This window comes from Oryzias latipes, chromosome 5, assembly GCF_053564925.1.
Source record: "Oryzias latipes strain Hd-rR chromosome 5, Olatipes_Hd-rR_3.1".
In the NCBI taxonomy this organism is placed as follows: domain Eukaryota; kingdom Metazoa; phylum Chordata; class Actinopteri; order Beloniformes; family Adrianichthyidae; genus Oryzias; species Oryzias latipes.
The window spans coordinates 33,277,643-33,295,985 of record NC_136241.1 but is presented as its reverse complement, the minus strand read 5'-3'; the positions used below and the strand labels follow the sequence as shown (position 1 = coordinate 33,295,985).

The 18,343-nt window shown below is 40.9% G+C and overlaps 1 protein-coding gene and 1 long non-coding RNA gene across 2 annotated transcripts; both read left to right on the top strand.

Moving 5' to 3' along the window:
* The first annotated feature begins 115 nt into the window (after positions 1 to 115).
* LOC101175643 (rac GTPase-activating protein 1) lies at positions 116 to 9,058 on the top strand. Its single transcript, XM_004069294.5, has 17 exons — positions 116 to 298; positions 565 to 662; positions 1,488 to 1,690; positions 1,800 to 1,954; positions 2,075 to 2,144; positions 2,292 to 2,345; positions 2,444 to 2,521; positions 2,607 to 2,718; positions 2,929 to 3,074; positions 3,161 to 3,325; positions 3,395 to 3,490; positions 5,332 to 5,530; positions 5,912 to 6,017; positions 6,108 to 6,240; positions 6,388 to 6,496; positions 7,649 to 7,757; positions 8,038 to 9,058. The coding sequence occupies exons 2-17, from the start codon at positions 578 to 580 to the stop codon at positions 8,111 to 8,113; spliced, it is 1,896 nt and encodes a 631-aa protein (XP_004069342.1). The 5' UTR covers positions 116 to 298; positions 565 to 577; the 3' UTR covers positions 8,114 to 9,058.
* A 7,908-nt stretch (positions 9,059 to 16,966) lies between these two features.
* LOC144992354 (uncharacterized) lies at positions 16,967 to 18,105 on the top strand. The gene is made up of 3 exons (XR_013656235.1): positions 16,967 to 17,245; positions 17,410 to 17,496; positions 17,581 to 18,105. It is a non-coding gene; the product is annotated as an uncharacterized LOC144992354 (long non-coding RNA).
* The last annotated feature ends 238 nt before the right edge of the window (positions 18,106 to 18,343 follow it).

Here is an 18,343-nt window from a genome sequence, read left to right as displayed (position 1 = left end):
ATATATTACTTTTTTTAATGAATGTACTTGATAATTCCTTTCCAAGGTTGCTTATGTAGGTCCTGTCCAGGCGAAAACCCCGCAGTTATAGCAGTGTACGATAGGGGGCGACAAAGTGCGAAGACTCTGCCTTTAACCAACGAAGAAGAAAACCGGCGCTGATTTTGAACTGCAAAGGAATGCTGGAAGTTAGCAGGTGTGGCCCTGCCACTGCTTAGTTCAGACTTCTGTCTACAACTAAGTTTAATTTGGTTAAAATACCTGTTCACGGCGATTTTGCAGCACGGGGAAGGCGCAGGTAAATCCTGTTGTTTTTATTCAAACGTACGCGTTTCCTGCTGTCAATTAGTGGGGTTTTTGCTAATGTTTACGTTACCGGTTTGTTATGTGGATATGTTATTCTGGTGAATTAGCTTAACGATTTCGAAATTTTGGCTTGTAAAAAAAGTGTGGAATTTGTGTCTGAATAGTTGTCCTTTCTGTTGACTGTATATTTTAATTTTTTTAAAAGACAGATTATTGCCACACTAACTAACTCCACGTTTTTTTTTTTTTTACATTTAGACTGAAAACCCCGATGGAGTCTTCTGTGATGAACCTGAACAACCAGTTCCAGAGTCTCAGAGCTCAAGTGGAAGCTCTGAATGAGAGCGTGGAACCTCGTAAGTTATTTCCTCACATTGTTCTGGGATTTGGTCAACATACCATCCACTGAGTTCAAGGAGACGTTACAGTTTAGTTAAAGAAAAAACAAAGTTCATAGCATTTCCACGTGTTCTTTGGTTGTATTCATTCCAAGATGTGATCAGATTCTGAGACTAAAAAATAAAAATCAGACTTTTTCAAAGAATAACTTGTCTGGAAAAACTCAATCTGTGATCAGTCATTTCATACTTTATCCTGATGACTTGGTGCTGTAATTAAGTCCTTGTACTGTCGATCTTCAACAGTTTTTTCACCCTTGAAAGGGAAATTAAACTTTTCCATTCTTTACGCGTCTTCATACATCATGAAATGAATAAGAATAAATGACATCATCGTCCTGACACAGCCTCATACACAGTTTATAAAGCCACAAATAAATAGTTAAAACAGCAGGTGAGGTCACTCCTCCCTCTTTAGGCTGCCGCATTCCACAGCCGAACTGTCCCTGGGACAAATGGCGTCCAAAAGCGCTCTGACCTACATCTCAAGCAGCGGAAAAAGTTCTTGATTTAGGTCAGAAAGAGCTCATGAATGACGCTGTGTAGCAGAGAAACTTGACCTTAAGCTCAGGCTCTTTCTGAAAGGTCAGAAGTATATGGTGACCATGGCAACAGCGTTATTACCCATTTATCAAAGGACAGGACATTTTAAAATGATAACATTACAAATCACAAGCAATATCACACAAACAGTTGAATCAAAAAGTTTTTGCCTTTTATGTACATGATCCCTCGGACTGACACAACTGTGCTCCTCACAAACATCTATGGGCTGACTTGCAGAGTTCCTCCAGATGGCCGTCCATTTTGAGGAATGCAGAAAGAAGTGGCTGTTGGCGGGCGACGAGCTGGGTTCCTGCAAAGAGATGCTGGCCAAGGCAGAGACCGAAAGGGGGGCGCTGGAGGTCAGACTGAAGCACGCTCGAAACCAGGTGGACGTGGAGATCCGTCGACGGCAAAAGGCAGAGGCAGTCTATGAGAAGCTGGTCGGTGTCACATTTTATTGAAGAGATATTCATTAAAACGCCCATTTGCATTTAACACGATGGACCTCTGTTTGTCTCCATCGACCTGCTTGCCTTGTGGGACTTGAAGGAGCGGCAGCTGCAGCTGATCCGGGATCTCCTGGTTTCTGAGAACAATGGAAGCAGTGTCCATCTCAGTGAAGAGCAGCGCTCAGCTTTGGCCTTCCTCAGTGCCCACTCGCAAGCAGCACAAGGAGCTAAAACAAACCTGAACGGCAGCAGAAGGTCAGCAACCCATAGTCTGACTAGAATTCTTTAAAAGAAACACCCAAAAGGTTAACTGAACTTGTTGCATCGAGTATAGAAAAAAACCTTTTTCTTCATTGATTTCAATCCTTTTTACAGATTAACTAGAATTGAAGAATCTGGTTCTTTGCTGTCGGACATCAGTTATGACCAAACGGACGAGTCTTTGGTAAATGTACTAGATTTTTAAAAGTCCTTTTTATTTGAGCCTTTTAGTTAAAGTCAAATACACTTACTTAAAATGTACAAATTTAATTAAAGAAAACAAGAAATTAAGGAATCCGTAAAATGTCTTACATCCTCAATTTTTCTGCAGGACTGGGATTCTTCTGCGATGAAGAATGTCAGACTCCGCAAAAGACCAAAACGAGTACGTTTAACATTTGAAATAAAAACATTTCATTAATTAGTTATTGTTTTTTTTATTTTTTATTCCTGTTTATTTTTTGAAACCGATTCCATCTGCAGCGATCTTCCAGAAAACATTCAGAAGGTCCTCCTCTGGCAGCAAAGAAATCCCGCTCCACTGGACGCACATCAGAAAAGGTAATACCGCCCCCTGCAGGTAACCCCGAGACATCACAGCTTGAGGAGTTTGGATGACGTGAAACATTATTTCTGTGTTCTTCAGGTTAACGAGTCCATTGTGGCGAAAACAACCATCACGACTAACGGGGGTGTTGTTGAGGCCGTCTCCACTATTGAAGCTGTGCCTTATTGGACGCGGGGCAGAAAGAGAAGTGGTGAGAATACAATAGAATAAAACTTTATTGGTCACGCAAAGGTCAAATTTCCTTGTTGCCATAGATAGATAATGAATACAAATACAAAAAAAAACAAAGTAATTAAGTTTTTAAATTCAAAAATGCCTAATAAATCTAAATTTGAGTTTAAATTATTCTGCGTACTAAACCACATGTTATTTAGACTAACCAAAACCGTTGTTTTACCAGAGGCTCTCCTGTTTGGTCACACAACCACAACTGACCAATCGGACACCGTCAGTGAGGGTTCTGGCACCCTGGTACCCAGTTTTACGGCCCCGCCCAAACCCCTCCGAGCTAGAGGAGGAAAGAAGCATAACTTCATCCCCAAAACCGTGAGACTACCATTAAATTAATATTCGCTCTTCTTTTAAGCACAACCAACCTGTTAACCCGACCCGCTTTTATTCCCGCTCTTCAGGTAATCAAGTCCGAGTTCTGTGTACCCTGTGGAAGAAGAACCAAGTTCGGCAAGCTTTATCTCCGCTGCCAAGACTGCCGAGTCGTGGCTCATCCAGAATGCCGTGACCTCTGTCCTCTGCCCTGCAACCCCCCAGCTGAGGCCACCCCCATCAGAAACACAGAGGTACCGTGTTCTCCTGCCCACGACGACCCTCCGGTTGTACACATAGAAAATGATCGTCTCTTTGCGCAGGCCACCCTGGCTGACTTTGCTCCTTCCACGCCCCCCATGATCCCACCTTTGATCATCTACTGCATCAAAGAGATTGAGCGCAGAGGCCTTCATGAGGTGAGCCAGGCTTCTGTGTTCTCTGCAGATCTGTCAACCGTCATTCTGTAAATTACAGCTGTATGGAGTGTCGGAATACTTGGATCTCTGCGATCTGTTCCAGAAAAAAAACCTTTGAATGTTTGTGATGTCCAAGATCGCTAATATGTCTTTATGAATATAGTAAAGTACAAATAAACTTCAGGCAATGTAGTGAACGCACAAGATTTTCAGAATAATGTTGGATTTTAAGCATATAAGCTAAACAAACCGAATTTGAACCAAAAAAGTATCAAATGTTTATTGTAGATAGGAAAAAAAGTTCAGTTTGGTTTTAAATATAGTGGACATTTTGAACCAAAGATGTTATGAATACAGTGATCCCTTGCTATAACACGGTTTACTTTTCACGGTTTCGCTACTTCACGGATTTGCAGCGTGCATTGTGTTCTGCATTCTGATTGGCTAAAAAGCCACTCTGCTTCTTCTCTACCTGTGCGTCAATAACGTTGCAGTTTAATATGTACACGTACGTAAAACAGCTTGCCAAATTTACATTATGTACTTGCAAATTCTCTTGATGTTGGCAATGTCTATGTATAAGGATGTTTTTGTGAAGAAGAAAAAAAGAGCGACACCAACTGCCGATCACTATGTTCTTCTCCCGAACAAACACACCTGCAGCTGCACCGCGGGCTTCAAAAGAAGAAAAATCTGCAGAGCGGAGTCAGGATGCAGCGGCTCAGTCTGAACTTAGAGCAGTTAAATACACCCGAGTCACTATTTGTGCGACTGTACTTTGTATTTTTTCATAATCATCATTTTATATTTTCTCCCGTCTAATCCAATTACGCGGGTCGCGGTGGGCGGGGCTAATCTCCGCGATTTGACGCCTTCTGTTCACATTGATGATTAAAATTATTATTTGACAGTACAGAACAGAAGTTATTTGTTAAAAAACGTTTCTAAAGTACTTTGATTTGTGAAACAAATGCTTGAGCCTATAAAATGGGTTGTTCTTTCTTTTCAATGTATAATAGAGTATTTAATTGTATCATAATTGAAAAAAAAAATAGAGGTTTCTACTTCACGGTTTTTGACTATCACGGGCTCTTTCTGGAACGTAACCCCCGCGAAAAACAAGGGTTTACTGTATTTAATTAGGAATATTAGGAAGATCTTGTGGTTAATTATGTGGCGTCGTGTGTCTGCTACCATGGCAGAGAAGTCGTAAGATGAGAAAAAGTCAGTTTGTAAAACATGTTTTCTGTTGGAAACGCTGTTGTCCATTTAGATGAAAGGACTGTGTTTTCTAGTTGTTTCCTTTTTATTGAGGTCTTACTTTGTCTTCTCGTTCCTATCTTAGTCAGCAGAACTGTGGAGAACATTTTCAAGATTGATAAATGATCCAAAGCAACCATGATGTTTAGGTTTTGTTTACTGCTGAAGTTAACCAGGAAGTTGGCATCAAAACTTTTGTGTGTGACTTTGTTTAAAGTGCTACAAACCGTTTCTTTCTAAATCTTTGTGTTTTTATCTGTTGTTTTGTTGATTCTGATCTCCTCTTCTAAATGAAGGATCAAATTATGGCGATTAAATACACATTATTTTCATTTCTATACACCCAGAAAAGGCAAACATATAGCAACCATTAAAACACAATAAATGAAATAATAACAACAATGCTGGGTTGATTTGTGATGCCTTGATCTTGATTCATGAATCAAATCGTTGCCTAAGTTACGATCCACAGCCATAAATGGATGCAGCAGTTGGTAACCTTTTTAATAGGTGATGCGATTGTTTTGTAATCTGATGCCACAGCAGTAGTTTAATCCCATCCTTGACTGTGTTCTCCTCAGGTCGGTCTGTACAGAGTCTCTGGTCACGATCGTGCGGTGAAGGAGCTGAAGGAGAAGCTGGTTAGAGGAAAAACTCTGCCCTCGCTCAACAAAGTGGAGGACATCAACGTCGTCGCGGGGGTCCTGAAGGACTTCCTCAGAAACCTTCCAGAGCCGCTGCTCACCTTTCGCCTCAACAAGGTCTTCATGGAAGCAGCCGGTGAGCTTGTGGGCTCAGATGTTGCCTAAAGGTTTCCTGTTGCAGGTTTCTGTCACACCGATGATTCTACTGACGAGCAGCTGAAGAAGTCCAGCTCTAAGTGGTTCAGATTATTCGTGCTGCTAAACCTATTTATTCCCCCAAAATAATGTAAACATTAGAATGATTGATTTTCAACAGGATATGGTTTATTAGAACAGATCAACAAAAGCACGGCTCTAAAAAACGGTAATCCTGGTTCACCGGACTTTGGTTTGGAAAATGTTCCCTCAGACATGTCTGCTGCTGCGACATCAGTCTGTTCACCGCAGAGTTTTTCATTTGTTTGCATCGATGAGCGCTGGGTATCTAAAAGTACATTTGCCTTTTCTATCGTTGTAGAGATCCAGGATGATGGAAACTGTCTGGCCATGTTGTATCAAACCATCAGTGAGTTGCCTCAACCCAACAGAGACACGCTGGCCTTCCTCGTGATCCACTTACACAAGTAAACGTCTAAAATACGTCTAAAAGAGTCAGTGAAAACATTCCATGACGACTTTATTCTAGTTTTTTTTTTCAATTCTTTCGGAACCAGGGTAGCCCGAAGTGTTGACACTAAGATGGACATCCAAAACCTGGCCCGTGTGTTTGGCCCCACTCTGGTGGGCCACGCTGTTCCTGATCCGGACCCCATGACCATCCTGCACGACACCAGCAGACAACCAAAGGTGGCGCCACTCTTTACGCTCTGAATTATTGTTCTCCGTTTGTTGGAATGAAAGCTGAAGCTCTGCGTGTTTTCCTGGTTCTTCCTTTATTTAGGACCAATTGAGAGAATGTTCTGTCAGTACTCGGTTCATGTTCTGCCTTCATAGGTTGTAGAGCTCCTGATGAGTATTCCAGAGAGTTACTGGCGCCGCTTTGCTTATCCAGACGTCGCAGACATGGACTCTTCGCATCAGCCCGACTCTCCCAAACACAAAGGTAAACCATTGTTGAGCCGACTTTCAGAGGCGCTAAAAGCTTGGAGTTCTGACAAAAACGGTTCCTGTTTGGTCTAATTATCAAGTTACAGAGAAACGGTTAAAGAAAATCTTCCTGTCGGCTCTTAAACTCGTGGTCCTGGTTCATTACTCTCAAATCTGATCATTTAAGTCAGACACTACCATGTTAACAGGCAGTTACCACAGGGGAGACATTTTTAGGTTAAAAATGTGGAATTTACCTAAACTAATCTGGATATAGTTACATGTCAACGCTCTTCACAAAATGAAGGTGCAGTGAAAATGGCACATGATATGTAGCTGCATGTTTACAGGCTTTGATCTGGACGTTTACCCCTTTTTGGCTCCTATATACGGTTGATCTTCCTCCAATCGACCACCCAAAAGCAGCTTGAGAAACTCATAATCAGGAATCTTTTAAAAGCTTTGTCTTCCTTGGGTTCTTTTATTACATGAATGGGAAATTTTCTTTCAGATATTTGTAGAAATGTGCCATAAAGTTTTGTCAGTTTGCTGAATTGACTGTATGTGATAACTGGACTGAGTGACTCCTCCCCCTGGCGTTCCAAACAGGAAGTACCTGCTGGCTCCAAAAAGTCAAAATCCCCATAGACTTCTATAGAGAAATAAACAGCTGATATTCAGTCATGCTATTGGTCAGAATCACCATTCTTGATCTGATACCTTTTATTTTATTTAGCACGTTCATGACATTTTGCATTTTTGTCAATGATACTTTTTCTGTAGTTCAAGTTATTCAAGTTAAAAACTGACCAATCAGATGCTTGAATAAAAGTAGGCAGAGCTGGCTGGCCCTCCACGTTCAAAGTGTTTGACGAAAATTCGTGTAGCCCGCTTCCAGCGGCCTCACTCCTGATTGGTGAGAGTGGTTGCCATAGCAACCTTAACTCAAGGACTCAGACCAAGCACCGCTTACTGGCGCCGACATGGCGGCGTCTGGGGAAAAATGGCGACTGAATTGACTTTATTTGGTTAGAGCTGGAAGTAAACGGTCTTCTATGGTTCTCAGATAAAGGCAATGGTTTAGACTAACGTACAGATGTGGCAGAGTAAAAACACTAACCCCCCCCCCCCCCCCGCACACACACACTTTATTCCTATTTTTCTGCAGTGAGCATCCTGGGACCAGTGACCACCCCAGAACACCAGACGATAACCAAAACTCCCTCCTCCGGCTCGCTGTCCCAGCGGATGATGCAGACCCTGTCCAGCACCAGCTTGTAAGAAACTGGTTCTCCTTAAATATCTGTCACTTTCAAACAAATCTGAAGTCAACTTTAGTGGAAGAATTTTTTTCTCTTACCATGCAATGTTAAAACCAGCTTGCAATTAAGTTGCGAACAGGTTTGAACTTTACAGGAACAGGAAAAATCAGAAGTTATAACAAAATTAGTGCTGCTGTAGACTTGGAGGTAAAAGAAACCAAAAGACATTAGTGTGCACAAAAACAACACTAAGCTTCTTTTTTGTGTGTCTCCTGTCATGGTTGTTCACCTTCAGCTTTGGAAGCAAGAGCAAAGCAACATCCGCCCCACACCGACAGGGCAACTTCTTCACATCTCCACAGCTGAAGTAATACGTCTTTGATGCAATAACTCATCTCTTCATATTATCATGCAAAAAAAATGACTACGCAGAAACCTTTTAAACCAAAGGGCTTTATGCTTTTCTAAAAGAAAATTGAATGTTTTGTTCCCATTTTTTACTTCTAATCTTTTTATTTTGTATTCTTGTTCCTAACTGTGGGCATATTTGTATACATTTTTACTAACAGGAAAAAAAACTGTTTTATTGTGCAATGCTCTGCTTTTATTTCTGGCATGAATCCTGTGGATGTAAACACAGAGTTTTAATATTGGCCAGTGTTTGTTTAAAATATTACACTTTGTAAAATGTTGGCATTTAAGTCGTTCTAACGATCTAACCTCTATTTTATACTGATGGTAACTGCTTGTAGTGATACTTTAGAAAAGGAAACTCCTTCAGAAATGTTTGAACGTTGCTGCTGCTGCACCGCCTGGAAACACCATGACGCCGTCGCCACTAGGGGCTGATGTTGCTCCACTTTTGATATGATCACTTTAGTCACATTTACTGGATACTTTGCTTAAAATCTATTCAGTTAATAGATTTGAAACAATCCACACAAAGTCAAAACTGGCTGCTTTATTTGCCTAATAATTCAGATTTGTGTTCAAACTAAAATATAAGACGATTTTTATACCTAGGGAATATAGATAAATGCAGTCATAGCTCTGATTTTTAATATTTGCTGAGCTCAAACCTGTAAAAGGTATTCTTTACAGCAGTGAAAAATTATGTATCGACACAAAAAAACGGAATCCAGTGACATTACTCTACATTTTTCTATATATTTTTGTATTATTACAAATGAATCGTTTTGCAACTCATGCATAACTTTACCAAAGATTTCTGGGAAAAGCATAGCTATGTATTTTTTCATTCTTGGTTTAAAAAAAAAAAGTCTGTTGCTGAACTGCAAATAAAACCTTGCGTGACACTTTTTGACTTAATTTTCTTAAAAACAGAAATGAGACTGAACATGCAGAGACTGTTTTTGAAACAGTCCCAGCACAACAAAAGCCTTTTATAGTGTGAAACGGGAAAATGTTTCCTTTCAGAGGTCTGCTATTCAGGTTTTTGTGCTGTTCATTTTTTCCCCCTCCTTGGTTATAATGGAATACAGGCCATTATGTCGACCCTTCGGTAAAAGCACAGTGCTGGATATTCCAAAGCTTAATTATAATGCAATGTGGCTCATTGTTCCAATAGTCATTACGCCTATTTTCATAATCTATTGGGCTGAGCGGGTCGGTGCCGAGGTCCCACATTATTACAAATTAAAGCAGGGATCATTTATACATTTTATAGTTATTCCATTAGCAGTTATTGTCGAGTGCTACGCCAGAATGAACTCCATGACACACATCCTATGTGCCCTCATTTAAAGCAGAGCCTCAGCAACACTTTAGGACCCACGAGGATACAACCCAGCTTCTCTGGGATTTTGGGGGCGGGGTTTCAGAAGTGTGGCGCGCCCGTTTTACCCAAAGGACTGTTCTGGTTTTCTTTAAAACACATTTAACCAGGAGTAACTGCAGAGAAGTGTTAGAATCTATAATGAACATGAATAGTTCATCAGCCTGAAATAGGGTCTCCGGTGTGTGTCTCTGCCCCGCCACTGGGGGATTGTGAGTTTATTTATGCTATGCAGAGCAACATACGCTCGCCCGCTGCAGACATCAAACAGCTGGCTGTGTACCTTGTATCTCTGCGGCGCCACATTCCAGAGTGCCCCGGCGTGCAGTGACGGCGCTCCGTTCTGCTGTGGGACCAACAAGGGGCCAGATGAGTAACTAGTCCAATTAAGAGCGCTTAAATAAATAACAAAGTGAGATAGGGAGCGAGTAACGTCAGCAGCAACGCTTAATTCCTCAATTTATACGGTGAACCGCAGGACTTAACGCCAAGGGAGACATCAGAGCTCCCACCACCAGCCTTGGAAGCTGAATCAAATCAATAATTACTCAAGTCATAAGGTTTAGTTATTGCTGCTATTGACTGATTGTAAAAGCAGTCCATATGTGTCAAGCTGTTGTGCAGCGTGTAGCCGGCTCCTGCAGCACTGGCTGCTGGAGGTCAGGGTCAATGATGTCAGCAGCTCGGAGATGTCGGCTCAATAGCTGCAAACCAAATCCACCCACCTGACTGTACTGCCAGTCTAATCAGATGGAGAATCCACATCAATCCTTAAACCAAAGGTCTGGCTTATACCATGACTGGATGGAAATGTGTCACGTGACGACATATTCATAGTGTTGTATCTCCTGCTGGAGGCTACGACTGTATTATGACTACTGTTGAAGTATTGACGGACGCTGCTTTATATTGACAAACATTAATCTATGAAGAAAAAGCTGCTTGAGAAAAGAAATTATGTGTGTGTTCATTTAACGAGTCAATATATGTATTCGTCTATGTCCAATAAAAAATATATCTTAATATCCAACTCTGATGCATTATTATGTTGATAGCATTAATAATTAATAAATAATAATATAATAAATAATTAATAATACCTTGTCAAGCAGAGTTTCTTTGCACGCTCTGCTCATTATTGTTATTTTATTGGGAATTGTTGGTAGAATCTGCTAGTATGGCTTCAGTTTAGAGTCGATTTTAAAATGTGACGTCACTCGTTGGCCAGGGATGGTCATCGCGGTCTGAAGCCTCAAGACCCATATGGAGTGTTGACCCGCGGGTTGATGAATGACCAGCTTGTCTCGGAGAGCATGGCGTTCGGGTGGGAGTAAAGTCTCACCTCCTGCTTCTGAGTTTGAAACAACCCTCAGTTCAATCAAATAACTTCTGCTCAGGGTGGTCTCAAAAATGTGTCTGATATATATATATATATATATATATATATATATATATATATACTTTTTTGTTGTTGCTTTTCTTTAATAATTAACTGTGGAGTCTGGAATTCTGTGTCTGGAAGGAGCTTCATTTCCAGAAGCAAATGCAGGGTTGAATGAAAATGAAACTTAAAGGGTAATAATTGGCAAAGAAAAATTAAAAGAAGAAAGAAATGATCAAAGTTGACCATAAATAAAGTAAAAACAGCGCAATAACAGAAAAAGATATTTCTGTGAAAAATGCCAGAGCCGGGTATCGAACCAGTGAGCTTCTGCACCAAAGATTCCCCATGTATTTAAATAAAGGCAGAAAGGCAGAAATCCTGGAATATCTGGAAAAGTTCAAGGATTTGAAGGACCAAAAGTCATAGCTGGAAAAAGCAGAAGGAGCTGAACATTTGAAGTTGAATGGTTAAAATAGATTAAACATTGTAGGAGGAGATAAAGAGAAACAGGAAAACTATGGGTTGAATGCTTTATAGCATTTAACCAACTAGCTGTTTTAATTAGAAATCAAAATGGAAAATTCTTCTTGGGATTAATTTACTGCGGAGCTGGTAGCAATACCTTATTAACTGACTTCTCTGCTCTCTTAGTGGATCACATCCTCCAAAGCTGGTTGGTGGCTCCTGCTGATTCAAATCTATAAATTTGGAGTGTGTCAAAAACCACGTTGTCCACTTTTAAAAGTTAGTATGTTTATGTTTTTCAGATTGTTTTGTTGTAACCGTTCACTGTAAGTGAGAACTGGACTGAGTGAGTGGGATGTCACCCATAGTAAAATGGCTTAGTCCAGCTCCAAACAAAATTAAGTCAATTCAGTCGCCATTTTTCGCAATACGGACGCCACCATGTTGGAGCCAGACGTTGCCAGGAGGCAGTGATTGATCTGAGTTGGTCTGAGTCTCCGTTTCTATGGAAACCACTTTCGCCAATCAGGAGTGAGCTTATTGGAAGTCCATACTTTCTACTGAAACTGGGCAAGATGAAATCTGCCAATTGTTTTAACGTAGGGTTGAGTTCTTTTATTGATGCCAATCAGATGCCTTATTTTATTGAGGCATCTGATAGGTCAGTTCATAACTTGAATGAGAAAAAAAATATCCTGGGGGAAAAAAAACAATCCAAAGTGCTTCTACGTTGCACAGCTTGAAGCGCTTTATAATTAAAAACAGAAATTAAAATAAGTCTTTAATCTCACCCCACTTCCTGTTTGAAACACCAGGGGGGGAGGGGGTCACTCTGTCCATGTTTCATAAACGGTCAATGATTGTAACAGACCAACTGTACAAACCAGTTTCTAACAATAGAAAACCATTACTTTGGCGTCCTCAGAGATGTACAGTTTAAGTGATGTTGTGTCCATCTTGTCGTTGTTAAACTTCTCTGAAGTTGCATCTTGATTGTCTTTAAAAAAATCATTTTTCTACAGTTTTTCAGAGAAAAAAACAGTTTTTGCTCAAATGTTTGCGTTGTGTGAAATAACAGTCTGGTTGTGTCCGAACCCTAACCCCTACATAGTGCACTATATAGTGCGTTAGCCATTTTGTAGAGCTGTCTGAATCTACAATTCCAATATCCAGTGCCCTAGAAATTTCCCTGCGAAAAACCACTGGGCATCGATGCTCTCTAGATCGACAAATATAGATACAATGTATTGCGTCGGAACAATTTTTGCCAGAAAAAATTTATTTAAATGTATTTTTTTTAATAAACCATCAATGTTTTTATCTTCAGAAGGCAGTGGACTCATAAATAATCTTCGCAAAACGCTCATATTAATTCGATTTGAACTTTGTTGAAATCGATGACGTCATATCCGCTGAGCATGGTGTCCGAATTGCTTTTTAAATCCAGGGCACTACATAGTGCCGCACTTGATAGTTTTTTAGTAGTTAGGAGTTAGGGTGGTACTTCGGACAGAGGCTCTGACTTCAGATGGAGCAAGTTTCATCAGGCTTTAACACATATATAGACACTGTATTATCTGACAATTTTTATTAGATGCTACCTTTTTAATGAGGTCGAAAAATGCTAATAATGGCCGTCACGGGGTTGTTAGCTTTTCATTAAATCTATCTAGAACGCTGCTGATCAGGTGAAGAAAACAAAGACCCACGAATGCACCGAAACTGTCTGACTACACCACAAATGCACGTCTCCGTGGCTTTTGGTCATCTTTGCTTTCTCTTCTTCAGCTTTATCTTTTGCTCCTCATGCCCCCCCCCCCCCCCCCCCGTCCTTCTCCTCCCCTCCTTTGAATCGAACCGGCGTCTTAGCGCTACGGTGCATGGTCGATACCTTGTTACCACAGAGAAATCAATTATCTCGACCAAGCAGCAGGGGAAAGAGGCAATAATGAAAGAATGCTCCTCCTTCCCAGACAATGGCCACGGTCATTAAATATGAATCTATCATTGGCTGAGGGTATTTGTGGTGCCCAGAGTGGGGGCCCAGGGTTCACGCTCCTTCTTCCAGCAGGAACGCTGGCCTCAAGTGTGCGAGAAATGTTCACCAGGTACTATAACGCTTTAATTGTTTCACTAACGATGCAAAAGTTTACTAAGAAACTAAGCTGGATGAGATGTCAGAGTGGTGACATCTGAATGCCACACAGGCAGGTGACAGCGGAGACAGCAGTGATGGACGGCTGGTAGGTGGGCATGTCTTCCACGGTGTGTAATGAGCAGCTCTGAGAGCTTGACAAGTGGTGGAACTCGCAGCCCTGACACCGCTGCAGCCTGGGAAATAATGCAACTGAGGAAGGAAGCAGGAGAAAGAGGAAGAAGAAGAAAAAAGTCTGATTCAGGAAAGCTCCTAAGGCAACAATACATTTTATTTTAATGGGCGCACCACTAGCAATAGCAGGCACTCAGCAGTCTGTTGTGTTTGATGCCAAACTGTGCAGAATAAACAGATTTGCTGTGCAGCTGGTCTAAACACACGTTTCATTCTATCTCTATGACTTATGCTGGTAGCCCACACACACACACACACACACACACACACACAAACGTCTCCTCATTTCCCTGCTGCCGCTCAATCTCTGCTGAACATCCCAGACAAGAATTAGACAAATCATCACAAAAAAGATCTTCCATTCATTTTCCTCCACTTAGCTGAGCACTCATCTCCAGCTGTCGCATTCAGAGCGGGGTATTTGTTTTAGTTTGTGGGAAGGAGAAAAAAAAAGTGAGATGTTACTGATGAGAAGCAACATGTCACATCTGCCTCGTTTCCTTCTCAGACGATGAATCCTTGGCCATCCTCCATGAGGTCATCTCAGTCAAAGCTGCAACCAGAATCCATTTTTTTTACCCCAAAAATGTGTCTTCTTTGGAGATTTAGGGATGTGTTCCACAAATCCGCGTGCTGAAGGAACAAAGCTTCTTCCAAAACTGATTTACAGCGTTCCTGGCGGTTGAGTGGCGCTGCTTCCCAACACTGTTTCATATGCATTCATGGATTTTTGTGCACACCCACATAAACACGTCGACTGGTTTTAATCAGTAATTAATGCACCAACCTGCCAAACATTCGCACAGAGGTCTGAATGGAAGCAGCTGAATGTCGTTTTATGAGTTCTTCCACCTGACCGCATCTCTGTTCAGATGTTTGCCTCATGTGGGATAGAGAAAAGGTTTGTGAGCACGATTGACATCCGGGTTTTCTGGTGAGGGTGCGTAATGACCACATGAGGAGGTGTGTGTGTGTGTGTGTGTGTGTTTGTGTGTGCGTCCCTTTCTCTGATCTTGGGATTGTTTCTGCTGCATGGATGGATGCAGCTATAAATACTGTCCAGGACATGAGATACGCTCTTATCTTTCCAAACCACACTCCTCAGCTATCATCGCAGTAATTGTTATGATGTCTTGTCTCATGAGCATGACTGGCATTACCAATTGGGTTCGCCGGTTTAGCTTGAGATTAACCTTAGCAACATTAAATTATCGTTTGAGTATTAAAATGCGTCTTATCTCCCACCTCAAAAGATAACGACTAACATGCTTGGATTGGGACACAAAGCATCAGATGTAAGAACCAATCACTGTCGTGCTTCCCATCATCATTAATAAAAACCTGATTTTTCTTCCTTTAAAAAAAAAATATCAATCGTGTTTTCAGCATCTTCTAGTCATTTCCACTTTGTCCTCTAGAATGCACTGTTGCATCCATTAATGCAGCTCCATGCCACAGGCCCAGCAGAACACACCCATTAATCTCACCCATCTCCACATCTCTATCATGTAACTCTCCCCCGTGGTTGTTAGGATGTGGGAGTGGTGTGGCGTTGTCACTGTTTGTATCATTTGTAACGTGGAGCCTTTAATTTGAAATGATAAAGTAATGCTTTGTACTGTGGCGGCGCACTCAGGTGACAGACATTAACATCTTCCTCTCCTGGATTTCACCTCCAGGGAAACTATCAAACAGGGTGGATGAGAGTTCATACATAAATGTAAGCTGAACAGACATCAGTCTAAGTGGGAGTCTTATCACACGCTCCTGGTTTCATTTTAACAGCCCCTGCAGGTAGGAGATGTTTGATGGGACATTAAATCATGGATAAAGGAAGTACACCTTCTCCATGTTTTAGTAATCTTATGACCCTTAAACCAAAACAAATAAAAGGTTTATTAAAGTGACGTTATAGACTAAGTAAATGTGCATTTATTGTCAACAATTATTACATTTTACATATTACAAGTTTCACCATTTGCAGTTAAGAAAAGAGAGGATTTACCAACTAAAAGCTGGACTGAAAAAACAAACGTCTGCATTTACTGCAGTGTGACGTCAGTGATGGAACAGTGACCGACACCTGATTGCAGACAAGTTGGAGCAAACATTCAAACCATTTTCAGATGCTGAACCTATTGAAAAATACTGAAGGCTGCAGAAGTCTTGTTCTCAAAAAGCAGTCTGTCAAGGATTATGATTACAGATCCAACATCTCTGAGGAGACTTGGGCGCCATATTAAGGAATCCAGTCATTTATTGTATTTTTGGTCTCTATTAATGAAAGCACAGATACAGATATTGCACAACTGTGCATATTTCTTAGAGGTGCTGAAGAGACCGTCATAGCGGAGTTTCTGGAGATGATGGACACAACAACAGCTGATGACATAGTCAGCTCTCTAGTTACAGTGCTGGACTATGTTGGAGTGAACTGGTCACATGATGGTCACGTGATGGGGGAGGATCCCTCCTTCATGTGGGCACCCCTGACGTTTCTTCGTTTTTTTCCGGAATCCGGTTTTTTAGGAGTTTTTCCTTACCGCGAAGGGGGGTCTAAGGGCAGGGATGCCAGTATAGCTTAGTCAGTTTGTTGGTTCATTTTAGTATTTTCCTATTCAATTCAATTTTATTTGCATAGCCCAAAATCACAGCAACAGTCGTCTCGATGGGCTTCGAAGTAAAACATGAACTCAAAAGGATCACGAATACAAAGAGTTCAATATGATCCATTACATACATCCATTGGCCTCTGTAAATGAATGTGTAATAATAAATTATTAGGCTACGATGTAGGCTGAGGCTTTTTTTCCAACTAAGTAAAAGAAAACAAAGGAAAACAGTTTTTTGCCTTTTATGTCACTGGTCCGGCCCACTTGGGATCAGACGCCTTGAATGCGGCCCCCGAACCAAAATGAGTTTGACACCCCTGGTCTAGTGGGTCTAGATGACCCAACTCCCAATGTTGAAATGCCTAGGATAGCACAAGGGTTACGTTCTGATGCTCGACATTCCAGTTGACTTTTCAATTTACATTTGTTTAAACGTCTCATAGAAATAAATTGAACTTGATTTAAGGGTTTAGATCGTTGGTTCAGTCTAAACCGTTTTAATTGAGTCAGGCCGTTAATGAAACTCTTAAGTAGTTGGATGGAGTTTGATAGTTCCATGAGTGGGTCTGTAAACTCCCCTGGTTTTTAAATGGGAAATGATTGATACAAATATAACAAGAAGGAAAAGGGACTTCCCTTTTCTTACGTTTCATCACTCCAAGAGCCAATAAAAATAGGACTCAAGAACCAGCGTCTTTCCTGTGTTTTAATTTTAACAGTAACTTCGTCAGCAGAATTAGTCAACAGAAAACTGAAGAGCTCCAGCTTTATGAGCAGGAAAGTGTTAGCCTTCACTTTTCCACCGCCGGCAAGTGAACATGGCAGAGGGGATGGAGCTCTCAGACTACACTTTTATAACGGACACGATGAAGAAACCTCAGAGGACCGGGACGACCAACCGTCAGTCTGACAGACCAGGTGAGATCTCAAGAAACCACACAGAAGAAAAAGTAAAATTGATTCTATTAGACATAAACTAACATCATCTGCAACTTCTTGCAATGTCACCCAGAAAGAACTTTTACGAATTTGATTGGTCATCCAGAACTTTTATGCTTTTGCATGTTTTTTAATGTTCACAGAAAGAAGAATTCCTGCCCTTTGGGTTGGAGCTTTGGGAGTTTTGTGTCTTACACAAGCCATCCTCAATGTGTCGTTGCGTCTTGCATGTAAGTTGAGCAAACGTTGTGCAAAACATGACAATCAGAGTGTTAGTCCTTAATGCCAGACCTTTTCTCCCTTCTTTATTCCAGTGTATTCAAAGGAGAAGCTCTCTCAGCTTCCTGTCAACAGCTCTGGAAACACAGATCTGTGTTGCAGTGAAACGTTACAGCAGAACTTGACTGTGTTGTGCTCCTGCTACAACAACCTCCTGAAGAAATATCAAACTCTGGAAAAAGACCGAGACAGCTTACAGCACCAGTTGAGTCAACTGAAACGGTTGCCACTGGATGAGATGTCTTCTGGTTCTGGTTCTGTTCCTCCGGATCTGGAGGACTTTAGTTCCAACACTACTAAAAAGTATATGATGATAAGATGAGTCAAAATAAAGTTTGGTAAAAGGTTCACATCAAAAGTAGCTGTGATCAAGTTGATCTTTTTGTTCCTCTTGAAATTGTGAATTAAAACCATCACGTTTGCTCTGATGTATTCTGTCAAACTGGAGAACCAAGAGTCCTTGCAAACCATTTCATTTTTTTAAAGCAATTTTAAACTTTAAAGCATGTTTAAAAAATGTGAAACAGTTTAATAAAATGTTGGTAAAGACATTCAATTGATTTGAACTTGCTGTTTTTTTCTTAACCTACTCAAACTATCAATCATTTGATGCAACACAGACAGAAACGAGGCTACCATAGCATCAGATGTGAGTTAATAAAAATGATCAATGTTTGCTAATCCCAGAATTCGTAGAATATTTTTTCTTAATGATTGACAGCACCAGCGTGGCAAAAAAAAAAAAATACTTGGGTTAAAACATATAGTGTTTTTGTACATGGTCCAGACGATGTACTA

Coding starts and splice junctions, on each gene's coding strand:
- LOC101175643 (XM_004069294.5), top strand. CDS start 578: ATGGAGTCTTCTGTGATGAACCTGAACAACCAGTTCCAGAGTCTCAGA. Junction 2,346..2,443: donor TCCGCAAAAGACCAAAACGA/GTACGTTTAACA, acceptor TTCCATCTGCAG/CGATCTTCCAGAAAACATTC. Junction 2,522..2,606: donor CTGGACGCACATCAGAAAAG/GTAATACCGCCC, acceptor TGTGTTCTTCAG/GTTAACGAGTCCATTGTGGC.